This window comes from Maniola jurtina, chromosome 1, assembly GCF_905333055.1.
Source record: "Maniola jurtina chromosome 1, ilManJurt1.1, whole genome shotgun sequence".
Lineage (NCBI taxonomy): Eukaryota > Metazoa > Arthropoda > Insecta > Lepidoptera > Nymphalidae > Maniola > Maniola jurtina.
The window spans coordinates 6,154,072-6,174,645 of NC_060029.1; the positions used below are offsets into that span (position 1 = coordinate 6,154,072).

At 35.9% G+C, this 20,574-nt stretch overlaps 3 protein-coding genes across 3 annotated transcripts; 2 read left to right on the forward strand and 1 right to left on the reverse strand.

Moving 5' to 3' along the window:
- Nucleotides 1-3,686: 3,686 nt before the first annotated feature.
- On the forward strand, nucleotides 3,687-14,944 carry LOC123868665 (zinc transporter ZIP10). Its single transcript, XM_045911208.1, has 4 exons — nucleotides 3,687-4,311; nucleotides 10,518-10,659; nucleotides 13,180-13,374; nucleotides 13,488-14,944. Exons 1-4 carry the CDS (start codon nucleotides 4,150-4,152, stop codon nucleotides 14,405-14,407), a joined length of 1,419 nt encoding a protein of 472 aa, XP_045767164.1. The 5' UTR covers nucleotides 3,687-4,149; the 3' UTR covers nucleotides 14,408-14,944.
- Nucleotides 14,945-17,181: 2,237 nt separating this feature from the next.
- LOC123868828 lies at nucleotides 17,182-18,493 on the forward strand. Its single transcript, XM_045911479.1, has 3 exons — nucleotides 17,182-17,326; nucleotides 17,534-17,587; nucleotides 18,294-18,493. Exons 1-3 carry the CDS (start codon nucleotides 17,243-17,245, stop codon nucleotides 18,387-18,389), a joined length of 234 nt encoding a protein of 77 aa, XP_045767435.1. The 5' UTR covers nucleotides 17,182-17,242; the 3' UTR covers nucleotides 18,390-18,493.
- On the reverse strand, nucleotides 18,402-19,300 carry LOC123868812 (ER membrane protein complex subunit 4). Its single transcript, XM_045911431.1, has 2 exons — nucleotides 19,072-19,300; nucleotides 18,402-18,962 (listed from the first exon to the last, which is right to left on the reverse strand). Exons 1-2 carry the CDS (start codon nucleotides 19,125-19,127, stop codon nucleotides 18,500-18,502), a joined length of 519 nt encoding a protein of 172 aa, XP_045767387.1. The 5' UTR covers nucleotides 19,128-19,300; the 3' UTR covers nucleotides 18,402-18,499.
- Between the last annotated feature and the right edge of the window lie 1,274 nt (nucleotides 19,301-20,574).

Consider the following 20,574-nt stretch of genomic DNA (forward strand, 5'->3'; position numbering starts at 1 on the left):
AGGGGATTCCTGGCCTCCAAGAAGACCCGTGGGTCATAGACACGAGGCCATCCGTCGCTTAGAGTACTGTCCTGCGTTTAATGCCTCTAACAATGTTTGAGGACACGTTGGGTGTCCCAATGGTGGAACTGCTTTGGCGGCCACACGGTGGCGAAGTTTAGGCAGTGAAACCATGATGGATTTTTCTAACGAAAAAAAAGGTTTTACGCTCATCCATCCTTGCATAACTTGGATTTGCACATCCTTGGCCCTTCCTAGCCTGCTGTGGCCTATTCACTTACTAGTCTCGAGTCTATACTATGTACCTACCTATCTATCTACGTATTGAAAATGCATTATTTGTTTTCAATGTAATATTTTAAATAGATAGGTCTTATTATTACCTATTTAGGTTTAAATCATTGAACGGCATGGCCTTCACACAGTGTCTGGGAATTTTAAATTTAGAACACTTTCAGACTTGTCTAATTTTTTATTTATTTACGTTTATATTAGGTATACTTATGTAGGTAGGTAGGTACCGTTAGATAAAATTTGTATCTACGACTTCGGTCTATCAAGTGTACTACCATTTAATATTATTAATCAATAGATTAAAGGTATTATGACACTATTAGTATTGTTCGCCTAATATCCCTGAACATGATTGTATATTATTGTATAAACAGATAACAATACCAGCAAGGTCAATGTTAGAACACAAAAAATACAATTAAAATCTTTAGGGGACCTTGTGGTTCTGACCGCCGCCGTATGAAAGTAAGGTTGATGTCACACATCATTGAATTCTAATCGCTCAATAATCTTCATTAGAACCTAAAATCATCATTTATTATGACTCAAAGTGTTTCATTAACAGTATCTAAGTAGTAACCTGGTAAGATCCACTCAGAAGGCTCAGATACTCAGATTTTGTGAACTTTGAATTTTTTTCTATTTGTAGGCAGGCATCACACTTCACACTAATATTATAAAGACGAAAGTTTGTATGTGTGTGTGTGTGTGTGTTACTCCTTCACGCAAAAACTACTGGACGGATTTGGCTGAAATTTGGAATGGAGATAGATAATATCCTGGATTAGCACATAGGCTACTTTTTGTCCCGGAAAATAAAAGAGTTCCTACGGGATTTCGAAAAACCTTAATCCACGCGGGCGAAGTCGCGGGCATCGGCTAGTAGAATATGTAATTAGATGGGCAATCTAGGATTAATCAATATCGATCAATCAACATAATATTATATTACTTTAAGTGTAATAAATTAAAGTTTAAGTTCTGATAAATGTTACATAATAAATACCAACTGCCTCCACTCGCAGTTATGGTGCAGGTGGTAATATCTCTTTAGTCTCCCATTTAAAATAAGTAATACCTATAATATGAGATGTGTTACCTATCTTCCAGCGATATCGTACATGTCCAGTGAATTCTCGCTGCAGGCTTGACCGATTTGAATATAACTTATTTATTCGAAGACGTTTTTGTCGGCACGCTTATTAGTTAGGTAGGTACTTTTGATGAAAATCTGTTCAGCAATTTCCAGGGTATGGCGATGAAACAGTAAGCCGGTCATAGGAACTCAGCCGCGAGTAGCTGGTGTAGATGATTGAGGACTGGATGTCCGGGTATTCGATAGGTTGTGGAGTCTCGGAACGGGGAGTTATGGGGTTAGGACATCAGTGACTCGGGGGTTGGGGATAGAAGTTTCCGTACTATCGTACAAGATGTAACATTCATCATCATCATCATCATGACCAACCCATTGCCGGCCCAGTACTGAGTATGGGTCTCCTCTCAGAATGAGAAGAGTTTAGGTCATAGTCTGCCACGCTCGCTGGCCCAATGCGTATTGACAAACTTCACACACTTTTGAGAACTCTCAGGCATGCAGGTTTCCTCGCGATGTTTTCCTTCACCGCTAAGCAAGTGATACCTATTTAATTGCTCAAAACGCACATAACTGAAAAGTTAGTGCCCGGGATCGAACCTCCGAGCTTCGATTAGGAGGCGGACGTTCTAACCACTACGCTAATCACAGCTTTTTCATATATTTATTGATATAACATTAGCACATACTTTTAATTATTTTTTTTGTCTATATGGCGGCCATTTAACATTCGCCATCTTGGTTTTTTATTAAGTATGTATTTGATGATTTAAAGCGGCAATAGCAATTTATGAGATACAGCTGACATACAGACGGATGGGTGTGTGTGTGATTGTCGTTTTATCAGTTCCCTCATAACTGTCAAATTATATAATCATAGATTTTGATAAACTAGCGTATTGCTGCTACTTCACACTTCTTAGGCTTTTCAGAGATCCCGTCCATGCTCAAAGTATAGGTAGGTACTTATGTATCAGCTAATAGAAAAAATGGACAAAAGAAAAGCTTCATTGCCTATAAGAACAACAATGTGATGAAGAGGTCATATTATTATCTTAGTGGATAATTGTTATTGTTAATTATTATTATTAATTGTTATTGTTAGTTATTATTATTATTTGCAAGTATTTATTTTATATTTTACAACTTTGCCCTCAAGATCTTGAACGTCAGGGGTTAGAGAATAAATCTTGTTTACCGAGCATACGCTCTAGGAAGAAGATGGTTAGATATCTACTTACACCTATTTGATATTGCCTCGGGGTAAAACTACTTTTAACAATGACATAGGTATACACGACGTAATAATGCGGAAGTAAATAATTAATTATGATAGTAATTTAATTACTGTTGTGTATCAACATTTCATCTCCAAGTTGTAGGTAGACAGATATTAATGTTATGAGTTTGATAAATAATATAAGCATTATGTATAAGTATAGTACGCGACAGGTCGGGATGGCAATCGGGGTGGGTACACCCCGCACACCCGCACAGCCCCAGCACTAGCCCGATAGCGAGAGTGGCGTGCAGGTCAGCGGGGCGCCCCCCCTTCTCATACCCCGATTGCCATCTCGGCCTATCGCGTATTATAGGTAAGTAGGTTGGTACGTAACTAATCAATTCTCTTTTTAACCGACTTCCAAAAAAGGAGGAGGTTCTCAATTCGTCGGAAATTTTTTCTTTAGTGTTTTGTTTTTGAAGACGGTTTTATTTTTCTTTTGAATTTTTTTTTTCTTTTTCGATTCTTATTCGAAATTCTTTTTTCATAAGAAAAAGTAATCAATTTGTTAAATTAGTTGGCACAGCTATACCTATATGTAGGTGTAGTTAGGCGCTAAGACCCTTTCTTTTTCAGAGATCCTCCAGGGAGTTAGGTCCTCCTCCACCTTCCTTCTGCAACGGTCATGGGAGCTAGCGTGTATGGTGCATCGCAGTACACCATACGACCATACCTCCCACCAAATACCAATGAAGAAGGAAGGGTAAGTTTTCCTGCTCTATACCTTCTTACACTTGAATTCGTCCACAACTTTAATCTACAGTAAGATAATATGAAATATCTTCTTTAAAACACATCCTGCTTAAATTACTCGTTATTAAGTCCTCTTACTCGTTGCTTTAGTCATCTATTCAAACAAGATTTGCAACGGGCTCTACGTTACCTATAAGAAATATCTATAGATGTACCTAAGTAGTAAGGACTATAATTACTACATACCTAATCAGCGTTACCATTCATATATAAATCAGCAGGTTGGCTACACCACGTGAGATAAGTAACAATTAGGCATATCTACTCATGCGGTACGAGTAAGGAGTGCGACTACTTATTAGTTATTTTATTACCTAATGTGGTCATTTGAAGTGTTTGGGTACCCTGATACCTACTGATAATATACATTCATAGTGAATCGTATTAATGGCCGCTAGCCACTGCGTAAATATACCACTATCAGTAACAGTGTTAGAACCGGCCTCGAAGACACCAGCGAGCGCCAGGTGAAAGTCTCAGACGCATACTTGGCTTCAAGTTACCAAGACGCCTATCGAACATTAAAGTCGGCTTGCGATTTCGTTACCGATTATCGCGGATAAATAAACAAATAAGTGCGGACTTTAAGTAGTAAACGCGGGCGCATCGTGACGCGTATCAAAACGCGCCAGTTGTACGTTGTACGGAGCTGATCGCCGATAGTGTTGCGCGGAGGCGCGCGACCGCCGCTGGCGCACTGGCCGCTCGCGCTCAGCCGGACACAGTAATGATGTTGACAACGTGGGCCATCGTCTTCTTGGCGGCGAACGCGATCGCCGACAATCTTCAGTCTTTGGAGTCCATCAATAACATCACGCTACCTGCCGAACAATATTTTATTGATAAGATTTTCGCCAAATATGGAGACAGAGGAATCATCACTTTTGAGGTTTGTCCATAAACTACCTAGACGACGTTAAAGTTATAGTATTTTCTAAATTAACATAAAAACATTAAAATATTGTTTCAAATTAAATTAGGTAGGTACTTAGTTACTTAAACTTAAAACAAGTGTAAATTAAAAATTTATAACACCCCCGACAAGTGAAGGTTACAGTAACTAGAAAAGAGCTGATAACTTTCAAACGGCTGAACCGATTTTCTTGGATTATAGCTAAGAACACTCTCGATCAAGCCACCTTTCAAACAAAAAAAAAAACGAAATTAAAATCGGTTCAGTAGTTTAGGAGCTACGATGTCACAGACACATAGATACACACGTCAAACTTATAACATCCCTCTTTTTGGGTCGGAGGTTAAAAAAAATAGGAACCTGCTGACAATATAATGTTACTTTAACCATGTTACATTGCAAGTTGCCTTAAAAGTTTCTATTCTCACCGTGTTATAAGAAAGGCGAATCTCACATCTCGCTATTCAAGCTCATCGGAAAATTTCTAAAAGTCCATTTTCTAAATTGCCTTTCCCCATTTCGTAAACGGAAGTTCATCGAACTTAAAAGTTACTAAATACACAAATCAATTGCTAGTAAGTTAGATAACCGAAAACTGCTTATCTTATTTAGTTTAGGTAAGTAGGTATATCTATTGAATCGTACCAATAACCAATAAGTACATCGTCAAACTTATTTTCCATAATTTGATGTTAACAGGGCTCTCTCCGTCACTTGCTCCATACAATCGTAGTTCCAATTTCATTTGAATATTACGCAACCAAAGTCCATGAAATTTTGCAGACATATTTTAGAAACTAATATCTGTGTCTGTGGTGTTTTAGATTTTTCTAAAAATATGTAGTTTTGAAATTACAGGGGCTCAAAGTATGTGAATTTTTAAGACCTCGTAACTTTGAAACCGAATATTTTAACAGAAATCTGGAAAACCACAAACATAGATATTAGTTTCTAGAATATGTCTGAAAAACATGGAATTTGGTTGCTTAATATTCAAATGAAATTGGAACTACGTTTGTATGAAGCGAGTGACGGAGAGACCCCTCTTAAATTCTTGCCTTTTAGTAATTACGATAAGTTTTTGTATCTGTTGACTGAGCGAAGCGAGTTCTCTGATTAAAAGTGATTCTGGATCAAAAACATCTTATAATACTGTGTCATGTTTTTTAATTTAATTGAAATTAACGTACACAATAGGTAGCCTAATAGCTAAGATTACTGACCGAATATCTATCTACTCGCGTATTAGATACCTACTTAAGTTGTAAACTAATGTAATTTATGAAGTCTATTCATAATCGTTTAATCTACCTAATACGTAATATACCTACTAATACTATAAAATATTTGAAAGTGTGTCGGATGTCTCATCCGTTCGGCCGATTTTGAGGAAATTTTGGAAAAACGTGTAAATCCATAGACTTGTAAACGTGATCGATATACATATCTATGGATCGATAGGTTCTTGCGTGATCATTTTTCAAAAGTGGGCCATTAATTAGTGAATTTTTGACAAGGTACACTGACCAATGAGACCTATACATATATGTATTATTGAACATAATAAGCTATTTTAAATTAAGTTTCAACCTTAACATTTTGTTGTTTTTGACAACCGCCAGACACCAGACAGGCAAAGTTGCAGGTAAGTAAGCAGTTATACCTACAACCGATGGTAGGCAATAGATATTAGATAAGACAGTGGTCGGCGGCGCATGCGTTTAATAAGTGGAAGATATTATCAAACATACGAATGGATCATACCTACTAATATTATTATAACATGGGAAAATGTGTCTGTCTGGTATACATTTTCACGGCCCATTCTTTTGATCGATTTTGACGTTTGGTACATAGATAATTTACATCTGGGAGTCGGACATGGCCTAAGTAGGCAGGTATTTTATTCCGGAAAATCAAAGAATTAGCGCGGGACTTTTTAAAACCTAAATCCACGCGGGCGAAACTGCGAGCATCATCTAGTTAACAAATAAACCTCTACACACAAAGTTTCGTAAAGTAACTCTTACCGTTTTACTTCTTGTGTAATACGGAACCCTCGGTGCGCGAGTCTGACTCGCACCTGGCCGGTTTTTTTATAAAAGCAGCGAGAAAACTAGCAGGTGGGTCACCTGATGTTAAGTGATTACCGCCGCCCATATAAACATTTGCTGCCAGAGGAACCGCCAATGCGTTGCCGGCCTTTTAGGAATTTGTTGATCCGCCTCTTGAATAACCCCATATTGAAATATAGGGGGAACACTACCGAATGAAGTTACGTGGAAAAAAAGATCTGGCACAACGGGTGGTCGAAGTGCACCAGGCACCCTGGTGGTGAGGGTGAAAAAATGATAACTGATTTAACGAGGATCACCCCGCATCGCGTCTCGTTTCTGTCTCGTGCTGTGTGTATGTGTGTGTATGCATGCCTTTATGCAACGTGGACGTGTACGGCATACAGCGATGACAATCTTCATCGCTAGATTGCGGAAAGGGAAGTTGCGAATTTAAATCCAAGCAGGATGAGTCGAGCGCGGTTATTAGGCTTGTTTTTGATAGATGTTGGGCATTTTAAGTTTTAAGGGTGAAAACAATAAATTAATATTTGGGTTAACATGACCTATTTCGAGTTTCACGTCCTAAAAATTTCATTTCTTCAGTAGGTAAGTATCTACTAGGTAGGTATAAAGATTCGATTTCGGTAAAATTCGGTAGGTGAAATTTTCATTGTAATTTGTATAAGAAACTAAGTATAATGGTCATTACCATTCGGAACATTTAACGAGGAAGGGGTATAAGTTTAGTATCGTATGACACATTCATACCTAGGTATAGGTACGTATTTAAAGTCTCGAACTCTTATTCGGGAGTCAACTTGTTGATAATATTATGTAAATATGACCTACCCTTAAATAACAACCTATCTATTCATTAAATACCTTATTGATTGGTTACTACGTAGTAGGTACGGTCGACGTCGAAAGTCCATTACAGGACTATATACAGGACAATTAATTATATCATTGATGATTTTCACTCTCTTATACTAAACACTTGATAATGTAATCTCTTATCATTAAATACCTACCTACTTCACTAAAAAAACACCGGCGGCGCGGGCGCAGGTTTTTTAGCCGACGTGACGGATTAAACTTGAATTACCTACAGGGAGTTCAACTTTGAAGCATACCAAACTGGATCGCACATAGTATGTAGGTCACACTCCATCGTGCGTTGAGGTTGAGAAGCCGACCATATTACTTATACCCATTCCAGACAGGAACTCATAAGGCCAAACTCAGAAGAAGAGTGGACAGCCAAAGCAAAGGCAGCGTACAATATCATAGTAGACACCTACCAGATCTTTTTAGACTTATGGATACTAGATAAGGGTAAAAAGATCATAAACGGTCGAACCGAAAATAAACACCTAAGTACTAGGTAGTTCTACAATCTACATCATAATATTATAATCACAGATATAATATCATACCTCCTACCGTATTTCGAATTCGCAAAGTCGCAACAGGTGTGCGCTGTTCGCCAAATCTTTTATTTTTAATTTCAGTATCGAGCTCATAAAACCGAAACTATACCTAAGAGCATTGTTGTACGTCATCATACGTAACTATTCGTTAGGCTAGGGGCGCACGGGCGGCTAATTTTGTTCGGCATTAAATTATTTGTTTTCGTATCAGTACGATCTCTTCTTGCGTCGTTCCCTCATTTTTGAGGATCGTGGCTCCTCTTAGATGCAATCTTTGCTACGATGTTCTTCCATTGGTCTCTATTTTTTGTCTTATCTATATTTTTGCATCGCAGATAGGTATGTCTACCGCGTCTTTTATTTGGTCTGACTAATGCAACGTCCGCGGGGTCACTTTCCTTCGATCTCACCAGTGACCATGACTTTTTCAATATTGCTGGCGTTTTTCCTTGCGATGTAACAGAAGACTCGAGGGTCCGCCTCAAATAGATATTAGATAGCCTCATCTTTATTTTTAGTTTGTTAAGTATTAAGACGTTGGTTCTATGATCAATCCACGATACTATATTGAGTATGTCCCCAACACCACATCTGAAAAGCATCGAATCTTTTTTATCAGCGGCTTTCGGAGTTCACATCTCAGCTCCGTAAAGAAATATGGAAAACACAAGAGTTTCACAACACAACGACCAGTACGAAACCTGTCACATATTTTGGAAAGTGAGTCGATTCCAAATAAATAAGTTAAATTGTGAGAGAACCGATGAAGCGACAAACACACGGACTGCTAAATTAATAACGTCATAATTTATGAGCTGCTATGATAATTGATATAATTTATTATATTACCTTCTTATATCTGAGTGTAACTAAGTATTGCGTACTAACTACCTATATATTTATTAAGTATAAAGTTATAGTTTAATATCTATATAGCTCATTAAGATGAGTTTAACAGTCCGTGTGTAATTTTTGTCGCTGCATTTGTCCTCTCAAATTAACTTGGTAGTATATTTATTTACAACCTATTCACTAATAAATCAGTAATCACACAATATGTGGTGGCCCGTGCCACCGTGCTGGCTGCGTTAAAACTGCATTAAATTAGACCGCGGATACACATGTAAGTTTTACCTATCTACTCACGTTCAGCTTAGGAACGAGTACATGTTTAACTTACGGCTTTACTAATGTAAATACTCTTATAATTAAGTACATAACTTCTTGTCAATTAATTACGTAAGATACTTACGTGAGTAAAACTTACATGTTTAAGAAGAGTTAACGAATTTTAGTTGTTCATTATTATTGTAATTTATGTGACAGCCCTCGAAAGACAAGAGCTGACTGAATAGTGTAATGACGACCGACTGTAGAATTTCGTCAGTAAAAGTAGTATGGCCATTGGCCAAGTTTTTTTACGGTAATTATCAAAATATGACACGGTCGGTCCATGTATATAGGTAGGTACGTACCTTCATATGAGACTCAGTAAATATCCAGTGTCACATATTATAACATCACATACTTACCTACCTAGTTTTTTCTAACACTAGAATTTGAAATTCTCCTCGCCACGAGTTACAAATATTTTACGTCAGTAAACAACCAGGTTACCTATGTAGGTAGGTACCTACCTATTAGATAATGAAGATAAAAACATATTATAATAAACATGATTGTCAAACAGTTGCAGTCGTTAAAACATTTGTAAACAGTCCTTGATTGATATCATAGTGATATTATGCGCAATGAATCAGATGTGAATAAATTAAATAAAAATCGGTCCAGTGCGAATCATACTCATACCATCGTACAAGGAATAAACACGTTTTAATTTTTGTTAATTATTATGGAGTCCATTTTGAAATTGTTATTACTTCTTGTTATACATATATGTTATAGTATATACTACAAATATAAGTATTCTATGAAAATTTCTACTCTCTACCTATAACAGTTCCCGAGATACAGCCTGCTGACAGACAGACGAACGGACGGACGGGCAGCGGAGACTTAGTAGATAATGGGGCCTCGTAGAACCCTAAAAATTAAACTTTAGGTAACTATTGTCTTGTGGCGAATTTCCATCTAAAGATGGAAAAAATATGATCCAATTATAGATTTATCATATTAGGGGTTCAATAAACAAATATATTTTTTATTTATAACTCGGTAGGAACGGCATTCCGAACCAGTGGTAAATTATTTTGATGATTCAAAAGCACTTGTAAAAGCTTACTTGAATAAAAATATATTATATTCTATTTTATTCTATTTAGTAGGTAATCTTTATTGCTGCAACACATTACCTCTGTACCCATACATGAAAATATTATACAAGATACAGAAGAAATTATACAGAAAAGTGCAAAGGTGGTCTTATTGCTAAAGTAATAAGCGCAATGTTTGGTGAAAGTTGTGAATAATATTTACAAATATCACTATATTTAAAATATACCTACATATACCTACCTCAAAACAATAGATTTTGACGAAAATAGCCGTAATACACATAAAACAAATATAATAAGTCTAGTCTAGGCGTAGGCAGTTACAACATGGAAGTTGCAATCTCTTATCGAATTAATAATAAAACACGACCAAATGGAGACAAGTTAGTAAACTGTCTCCGTTCCGTCGTGCCAGAAAATAGATTTTCTAACAGTAACCTGATGGGTACAACTTTTTACAGGGTTTCGAGCATCTGCTGCACAGCCTAGGGCTCGGAGGGCAAGTATTCACTTCCCCGCACGACATTGCCCTGCACCGGATCAACGGAACCTTTCGGCAGATCCACGATATTCAGCATCGACATAGAAGATCACCTTCTACAAGTTAGTACACTTTGTAACTAGGTTAGGAATACGTAGGTCGTCAAAGGTCAGAACTTCGTAGTTCCTAGGTTTGTCAAGGTGAATCCTTAGATCTGTCCAGACCTTCAAACAGTCTGCTGAGCTGCTCACCTACAACGTCGCGCGTCGGTCAACAGGGTCCAACCAAACGTTTGACAAATAATAATATAATTGGTCAATCCTAGTGCCAACTTGTAGTCTCGGGTCTCGTGTAGTCAGCGTCAAAACTCAAAAGCAAAACAATCTGTTACGGTCATTGACTTGTTCCACGAACACTTCAAGGAGGACGTAAAACGATCGATTATTATTTTTCCTCACCCCTTTTGCTTAGCTATGCCTTCGAATTTTAGATTCTCTCACTTAAAATTCACCGCGAATTCGTTCATGAAAGTGGTCCACGGTTTATTTTTTTCTAAGTCAGATAGAACTCTTGCTAAACCTAAAGATTGATTTGTCCTGCGGAGCTTCTGCCATTGACTAACTCAATATTCCTAAATTAGATAATAATTACCTGGGCTAAATCGGTTATTCCACGCTTTAAAAAATAGCCTTTAGCTAAAAAGTAAAACACGGAAATTGGACTTGAAGTTTTCAGTAATAGTTAGATTAGTCAGATAATTATACTTAGCCGGTGATAATATAAAAACGCAGTCCTTGGGAGAAATAATGATTGTAACTGATGAGTGACCTTTACGGCAGTCAGTCCTCAGTCACATTATTCATTGCTTGTCACAGTCCACACAAATAATTACTGTCTTCTAATTACAAACGAAAGGTCTATACATAATGTAAGTTCATAAAATATTCATTATGCAAATTATTACAGACTTAACGTCTTTACATCGAACTACTAATATAATGTGACGACAATAAGCTCCAATTAGTTTTAACAGAATAAATGTTAGCTGATATTGCGGCAACTAGCTAATAGCTATGCCTACGTTAGTTTCCGTGGCCAATATGCAAGATTACGGAGTCTCTCAAGTCTCAACCTAGGAGACTGCATAATAATACTTGTATAAACAAAGTTCAATTATTATTTTCACAAAGTTTTAAAAGTTAGTAGGTATAATTACCCACCTTAGTTATAGTAAATACGTTGACAGAAGAAAAAGTCAAGGTTCACAAAAAATAGCTCAGAGAAATTACAATTGAGGTTTTTAAAGAGAACGTGCTATAAATTACTTGGTGAGCGAAAAATTTTGCACTTTTTGCCAGAAACAGAACTAGAATGTCGGTATATTCATCGCCGTGACCAATCTCTGTTGATTGCTTTTCGTCCTCGATGACGGTCGATGATCTACAGTCAAATCTAAACGATCTTATCCGCTCTTTTCAACCAGCTTGAGTCAACCTCGTGAAAATAATTTTCCAATTTGTAAACTGATGAGAAAAAATTACTCTTTCAAGAAAATGTAGCAATTAGTGTTCGTTTTAACCTGTAGAGAAAACTAGTCTTCTGATGATCATTTGATTTGATGATGGGTTGTTTTTCCAAACCCATTTTTCATTCAATTATTATTACAACCCTTTACACCTCATTAGAACCCATTTACAGAGCTCTCAAGGACACAAACAAATAAAGTTAAGAGACGATTCTAGCTACCCACCGGTTTATCAATCCAGATAGCGGTGCTAGCCCAGTGGTCAAGACGTCGGCCTCCTGTTCACACAGTCGAGGGTTCGATCACACACTTGTAACTTTTACTAGAGGATGCCCGCGACTTCGTCCGCGTGGATTTAGGTTTTTAAAGATCCTGTAAAAACTGTTTGATTTTCCGGGATAAAAAGTTGCCTATGTCAATTACAGGGACGTAAGCTACCTCGGTACCTTTCATACAAATCGGTTAAGCGGATGGGTCTTTAGGAATCCCGTGGGAACGTTTTGATTTTCCGGGATAAAGACGTAGCCTATGTCCGTCCCCGGGAAGCTGACCCTGTACCAAATTTCGTCAGAATCGGTTAAACTGTTGGGCCGTGAAAAGGTAGCAGACAGACAGACAGACAGACACACTTTCGCATTTATAATATTAGTATGGATATGGATTTTAATAACGGTAGGAAATTATCACGAGGAAACCTATATGCCTGAGAGTTATCCATTGGTTCTCAAAGGTATGTGAAGTCTACCAATCCGCACTTGGCCAGCCTGGTAGACTATGACCATATGCTCATTGTGACAGGAGACCCAGGCTCAGGAGTGAGCCGGCGCTGGGCTGTTGATGATGTAGGAAAACAGCTACTGATTGTTAATAATTAAATATTATATCACATTAAATAATTCTATCAACCAGACTTAAATATTCATATCATGATGTAGGAACTGTAGGGACACAATTGGTAGGGACATAAGACGGTCAAGCGTGTTCATCGTTCAGACCGTCATTATCCTATTACGGCTCTGTGATGCTCAATGTACGTACAGGGTGCCTTGTAGTCAGGCATATTGTACCTACCTACTTTATTTTATTTATTTACCATGTGCCATCATTTCTGTTTCAGCAACACCTTTCTTGATTAAACCATGTCTGTCACCAAGAGAAATACTAGAAGCTTATGGAATGGAAAGCGAGCCAGGAGTTATAAATATAAAACCGAAAATATTTTTAGAAATGTGTCCAGCACTTGTTTACCAATTAGATCAAAAATCCTGTTACAAAACCGAAGTACCCTCCCCAAAGCTGGATCGAGTTTGGAGTAAGTTCAAGCCTAATCCAATCCAATATTTATAGAATTCTTAGCTTTCTTTCAAAATCCTATTACCTATGCCTATTCATTTGTGTCTTCATAAAGTATTTCTATTGTTTCAGCGTGGATATACGCCTCTTTGAGTATTCTGGTTATAAGTGCGACGGGACTTTTGGGCGTAGCTATAGTACCGATGCTAAAATCGGTAATATTTAGTCACGTAATACATTTTTTGGTAGCAGTGGCGGTCGGTACTCTATGCGGAGACGCCCTGTTGCATCTGATGCCCCACGCTCTAAAATCGCACGGAACACCCAATGAACCTCAGGAAGAGACTGAAGTTATCCTCAAGTGCAGCGTAACATTTCTCACTATTCTCTTATTTTATTCTGTCGAAGCAATCATGCAAGTTCTCAATGGAGGCCATGCACACTCGCATGATGCACCAAGTAGATCTGTCGAAGAAATGAAAGTTGAATCTGCAAAGCAAGTAGAGTCAATAGAGCTCGGAGCGATGATGCCTGGTTCGCCTCCACCGCCCGTAGAACGCCCGATGACATCGACAGCACTGATGGTTATAGTTGGTGATGGATTACACAATTTGACTGATGGACTGGCTATAGGAGCTGCATTTAGTGGTGATCCTGTGACTGGGTTTGCTACAGCACTTGCCGTATTCTGCCATGAACTTCCTCATGAATTGGGAGATTTCGCAGTATTACTACGTTCTGGCATGAGTATTAGACGAGCTATGTATTATAATTTGCTCTCCTCAGCTCTTAGCTTTATGGGAATGGCGGGTGGGATTTGGCTTGCCGAGGACCATGAATCGGCCTCACAATGGATCTACGCAGCCACGGCTGGTACGTTCTTTTACATTGCTTTAGCTGACTTGGTGCCCGAACTTAATGAAAACAACAAAGGCAAAAGCGTTCATTTAATGCTTGCCATCCTCGGTTTTCTAACCGGTGGGATAATTATGTTAATGATAGCCCTTCACGAGGATGCCATACAATACCTTTTCCGAAATTCGGAACAATAGATGTAGGTAGGTGCCTAACTAAATAACTAAGCGTATCTACTGTATTATGTGATAATTCAGTACCTTCTCATGGTTGTTCAAATTGATTGTCATACCTACCTACTAGTGTTAAGTTAAATCAATAAGGCTAACTTAAATAAAAATAACAACTGCTCAGTTTTTAAAATTAAAGCATTCCAGTAGCAATAATTATACGTATTTAAGATTATGATAAATTAATACCTGATACGGTCTACTTCTACCGCACGTTCGTAGTTCACACTTAACGTATCGTAACGACACGTATGTAACGTGATCGAAAAATTCAAAATCTTACTATGACTACTAACACTAACACACCTTTAAGTTTTACTCACGTACGCGTAAGTAGCTTACGTAACTACCTACCTAATGGACAACAATAACATAGTATTTAATGTAAATGTACTTATAAGAGTGTTTACATTAGAAAGTCGTAAGTTAATCATGTAAGCTACTTACGTGTGTAAAACTTACAGGTGTGTCCGCGGCCTTACGTCAGGTGTGAACGCTCACAAACTACTAAAAATACGAAGTTCTAATTTAAGATTTTGTAATTTGTTAAATATTTATGTAGGTCTTGTAATGAAGTTCGAATGAGATCCTGTTTCCAGAAAACCTGCTGTTTCCAGTATTTTTTATTTTTATTACTATTGTTTTTATGTTTATAATTATGATTATACCTCAATCTTAATAATTATAACAATAGGTACCAAGTTTTCTAAACACAGATACCTATTTTAGTTATTTACAATAAGCATATATAAAAAATAGTGTTAGTAGGTACTTTAGTCGGTATTTTTGTAAATACGAGTAAACGTATGACTAGAATTAAGGCTGTGCTGCGTGCTATTGTTTTTAATAATAATAATTGTTTAGTGATAATATTTTATTGCATGACAGAATTGAACAAAATAAATATTTAAGTGAAATCCACTGTTTATCATTTAATTTGTGCGTTTTATCCTCGTCTTTGACCACATGTTTGTGAAACCTGTTACTGGTCTACGGGTCCTGCCGCTGTGATTTAGGTAGCTATCAGTATCTTTTTAAAACTGTAAATTATTTTTAGATAGTTACGTAGGTACTTAGATAGTGCACAATACACTGTGGTAGGTTACCTACCTACTAATAATAATTACAAGTGACTAAAAATAAATTCTATTCGTCGGAAGTAACCCAACTCGGGGCGCAGAAGAGCGCACCGGTGCAGTGAATAGAACTGCCTCCTAAGTAATCAGTGATTAAATATTATTATTTGAGCTGCTCGATGTCAGTCAGTCAGTTTCAGCCACCAGCTTTTGAGTCAGTATTTCTTTTGTGGAATGCAATAGAACGCTTTTATTTTATTTTAACATTACTTTTCACAAGTTTTTTTTATTTTTTTATTTTTTATGAGTACCTACATTAACAAAATTCTTCTTCTTTTCTTGTTTGGTGGCTTTTTGATCAATAAAATTCTTCCATTTTAACAGTTTGACTCAAAATATTTGACATATCTCTAAAGTTACCCGTAGCCACTGGAATTGTAAGACTTACTCTATTTGTACCTATTCTATCGTTTAGAACTCGTAGCTCCTCGGAGCTATGTCGACGTGAGCTAAGCTGCTATAAACTTGGAAAAAAGAAGGCTCAAAAATGCTAGAATCCAGAACGATAAATCCAGTGGCAAAAAAAATTAGAAAGAATGTCAAAGTCAAAAACAGCTGTCTGTCAGAGTCACAAAATAAATCTAAAGGGTACCTAAGTAGGTACCTAAGACAAGTAAGATAAAGGGTTTATTTACATACTTGCATAAAAGTCATTCTAAATAAGTATCGTTAAAAATAATCTTTCTACTTATGTACATTTCAACTAATTTAGTGCAGATCACGTAGGTACAGTCATCTTATCGGTACGCCATCCTAAAATTGATTCGGTTTTAAGTGCATTATTAAATCGCTTTAAAAATGTTGAAAGGACTGGTGAGTACGTTAGTAAGTAAATATTTATTATTCTTTTCTAAATACTCAGTTCATTAAGATCATAACATTAACAATTATTTATTCCTTTGTATTCATGTAGCATAAGTAATTAATTAAATCACATATCTATGATTAAATCATTACAGAACTCCTTTCCACTCGTTATCAGCTCTCTTGTATGCTCATTGCTCATATATAATAATTATTAAAAAAAATTATAATACCTATATTATTTTAATGGATTTATATTAAATTGATGCTTCATGATTTTCTTTGTTGTGGCTGCTAAATTTTACATATTCAGTCTTATCTTATTTGTATTTTATATTTTACATACAAATTCAGTCACTAACTTACCTAATTTCTGAAATTCAAGAAAGAAAGGAAATAAATTTTCATTTGTCAGCTTTGAACATAGATAATATTCAATAATAGCACATATAAAATAAATTGCTAATTTTTGGTTTCGTAACAAACATTTTGTTTAATAATATTACTTATTGTAAGTGTAATGAAACAATTTTCCTTAAAATACATATATCTTAATAAATATACTTTCATGATACTTAATATTTTTTGTAAGTTTAAAAAGATTTGTATGTAATTATTAATCAGAGCTTCTTGATTTTGTGCTCCATTTTGACAGCTTCATTCAAATATAGAAAGTCAGTTTTTCTCAATCAGTCAGTTTACAATGTTTTTTACATTTTATACCATGATTTTATGATAAAATTTGTATAAATTTACACTCAAAATCAATTCAGAAAGTCACTATTTCTCAATATAGTAAGATTTTTATACATTTTATAGTAAATGTGCATGAATTCACGTCTAAAAATGAATTGTACCTAAAATGTCTTGTAGTCAAAGGCCACCTGATGCTTGTAAACCTCCAGCTCCAGCCATGAGTTGTATTCCATGGTTGATAAAAAATAGTGTAAGTTATTCATGTTACTAAATAAATTATGAGAAAATAGTTGAATGAGGGTAAAACCTTAGTGATCCAAGTCAAAATATATATTGTGACACAAAAGCGCAAAGCAAGCATAATTCTTCCATGCCACCCTGATCCCAATGCTTTTTAGTACCATTTCTTTTAGAAAAAAAGCACTAGAATAATTATTTCTTCATTAATTTATTCCAGATCATTTTTGGAACTGGTGTCTACACAGGGGTTTACATAGCACAAAATTATCAGGTTAGACATCACAGTTTTTTGATAAATTATTGAAAAGCCATTATTAATATTTAAAGTACATGCATAAACTTGACTAAATCAGGAACAATCCTTAAATTAGTTCTTTAGATTAAAGATTCTTCATAATCATTGGCTTCTAGTTATAATATTTGATACTTTATTACTTTAAATGGCCCTTTTAAATACTAGATCACAAAAGAGGTCATTTTGATATCATCACTGCTATTAAAATTTGATTAAATTTCTCTAGGTACTCTTGTGATGGTTTTTCTATTTCTAGTCTATTAATTTAGTAATTAGGGAATACGGAAGCTGGAGTCCTAAAATTATTCCTGGTTCAGTTAATAAACTAACCATTGTGGCCTCTTTTGTGTTTGTTTATAAATTATAATTTTTTATACTTTGGTCACTATTTTTTAAATGCAGACTGCAGTTGAGTGGTTTTGCAAGAAAACATCTGAGACATGTGACAAGAATAGTAGGAAAAAGAAGGATCAGAAATGGTTGGTTTCATTGTTTTCAGTACCACATAGTAAAAAACAATTTGGACCAAGAATAGATTTTATAGTTTTTATTTTTACACATAGCTTCACTAACTTAATAGTCATGATGATTCAACATTATATTCTATTTGGAAAGATGCCCAAGTTCTCACAATGTTTGTATTAATGTACCTGCTTACCTATTGTAAGTAATTTGTTTTTAGATTGACAAAGTTGAAGACCCCAAGGCACTATTTGAAAAAGCTCAATGTTATGTGAAAACAAAAATGGAAGAATTAAGCAAGAAAGGCAAGGATTGAAACAACTGCATATAAATTATTTATGAATTTAATTTAATTTTCTGTAAATAACATTTACTAGGTATACAGTTTAATGATTTTAAATAAATAAAGGTAAAAAGAAACTTTGTTTATAACATTGATAGCCCCCCTCCAATGTATTCCACTCTGGTTATTGGCTCCTCAAATGCTAACCAATCACTGGAATGAGTAGGCAAAAGTCCCATGCTCTGGCATTTATATAGAGCTAACAATATATTCACTATGTTACCAATAATGTAAACAAACTTTTGTCCAGCGGCTTGAGTACCTTCCACCATCTTAAATGTGCTCTGTGTTGAAAACAAAGCCTTCACTGGTCTAACAATCAGCATTCCCACCATCATAATTGGAAATATCGAAATAGAATTGCCTGCCATATACATTATAAAAAGATTCATCGGCACCTGCTTCAAAGGTCCAAGAGCAACATCCCACAGCTTTTTGATCAAAAGAAGATTGGAGTCTGTATCTTTAGATGATTCTGTATAGTTTGAGCTAGTGGATTGACTATATCCTGGAGGAGAAGGCAGCTCTGACATCTGCGTTTTATTCCTGAAATAATAAAAAATGTAATGATAAGGAGAGCTTAACTAGTTTTATTGGCATAAGTCGTCAATTTATACTTAATTAACCAGCTGCAAAATTACGGTGTATGACTTACTTTTGGTTGAAATCCAAGGCCCACTTAATTTTTTTGCTAGATTTTACTTGTGACATCTTTTAATTGTAAGAAAATCACTGATTTTCAATTCCTATACCCTAAAATCGATTTTATAGAGTAATAAAAAAAGTATTTTGTAACTTATGACTGCAATGCAGTGAAATAATTATAAATTCTTTTATTTGTGTGAGACTGTGAGTGACACCTGTGACAGAAAAACTGATAACCCACAGATCACTATATTGATAACCACAGAGTCAGATCACAAATAGCACAAACTAAGCAACAAGAATACAGATTATAGATGACTGTCAAGTAGTGTTGAACAGAGGCTGCTTGGAAGCTTTTGCGGAACGAAAAACCGGCGTTTTTTTAAAGTGGAAAGGGGTAACATTGGTATAATATCGAGGGTTTAGGAAAACATCCCTTATCTATCTTTTGTGTACAGTGGAGCGAGGTGGCGACATTTTAACAAAGTTTCTTTTCTAAAAACGTTACCTACCACTCTGACGCTTCGGCTTTCTTAGATAGAGGTACCCTACCTACCATAAAAACCAATAGAGTCTATGTAGGTAGGTATAGTGCGTTTCATCGAATAGTACCTATGGCGTTATGTTGGCTCCCCTGTCTGTCCAAGTCATTGGCACCATATTTGCATAAGAAGACGCAGATTTTGTTTCTTTTCATTTGATTTTCCTGAATGAATGAAATGAAAATAAACAAAATGTGCGTCTTCTCATGCCAATATGGTGCCAATGACCACCCAACAGACAGGGGAGCCAACATAACGCCATAGGTACTATTCGATGAAACGCACTATATCTACCTACATAGACTCTATTGGTTTTTATTTGAATAGTGGTCAATATGATACTGCAGGATAAATTAAACTTATTTGTATGTAGGTAAGTATTGGATAGGTGGGTATTTCATCAAATGCTAGGTTGTTATGAAATAAAACAGTTATATTATCACGTATTATTCTATTAGGTACCTATAAATTCTTATACAAACAAACAAGGTAGATTGGTCTCGATAAAAAAAATAGCTTAAATACAATAGTGATTGCAATCACAACCACAAAAAATATATATAATATATATAATACGTAATTAATTAGATAGCTACTAACTATGCATTGTTTTCAAATAACTAATATTGTTACAAAGATTTCTTCAAAATAAAGAAAGCTCACATAGCGGAATATCAAAACGTAAAGTAAACCGCTATTTTAACCGCCCTATAAATTGCAAAGCAAAAAACATAGGTTCTTTTATTTTCATTGTACAGAAGAATTATTATTAAATCTTATGAAAGCTTGAGGATGAGTTGCCTTAACAGCTTTGATAGTTCTAATAAGTTTAAGTGATACTGTGAAATGGTGATAAAAGAAAAAGAATACCCGGCTGAGTTTTTTGTAGGCTTCTTCTCAAACCTGCGGGGTGATTCGCTAACTCAGTAGGTAGTTAGATACCTATCTAATACTGAATGAGGGCACCAAAC

Excerpts from the sequence above, each read along its gene's own strand:
- LOC123868665 (XM_045911208.1), top strand. The coding sequence starts at position 4,150 with ATGATGTTGACAACGTGGGCCATCGTCTTCTTGGCGGCGAACGCGATC. Across the intron at positions 10,660-13,179 it reads TAGAAGATCACCTTCTACAA|CAACACCTTTCTTGATTAAA; the intron begins GTTAGTACACTT and ends TTTCTGTTTCAG. Across the intron at positions 13,375-13,487 it reads AAAGCTGGATCGAGTTTGGA|CGTGGATATACGCCTCTTTG; the intron begins GTAAGTTCAAGC and ends CTATTGTTTCAG.
- LOC123868828 (XM_045911479.1), top strand. The coding sequence starts at position 17,243 with ATGTCTTGTAGTCAAAGGCCACCTGATGCTTGTAAACCTCCAGCTCCA. Across the intron at positions 17,327-17,533 it reads CATGGTTGATAAAAAATAGT|ATCATTTTTGGAACTGGTGT; the intron begins GTAAGTTATTCA and ends AATTTATTCCAG. Across the intron at positions 17,588-18,293 it reads ACATAGCACAAAATTATCAG|ATTGACAAAGTTGAAGACCC; the intron begins GTTAGACATCAC and ends ATTTGTTTTTAG.
- LOC123868812 (XM_045911431.1), bottom strand. The coding sequence starts at position 19,127 with ATGTCACAAGTAAAATCTAGCAAAAAAATTAAGTGGGCCTTGGATTTC. Across the intron at positions 18,963-19,071 it reads GCCTTGGATTTCAACCAAAA|GAATAAAACGCAGATGTCAG; the intron begins GTAAGTCATACA and ends TTATTATTTCAG.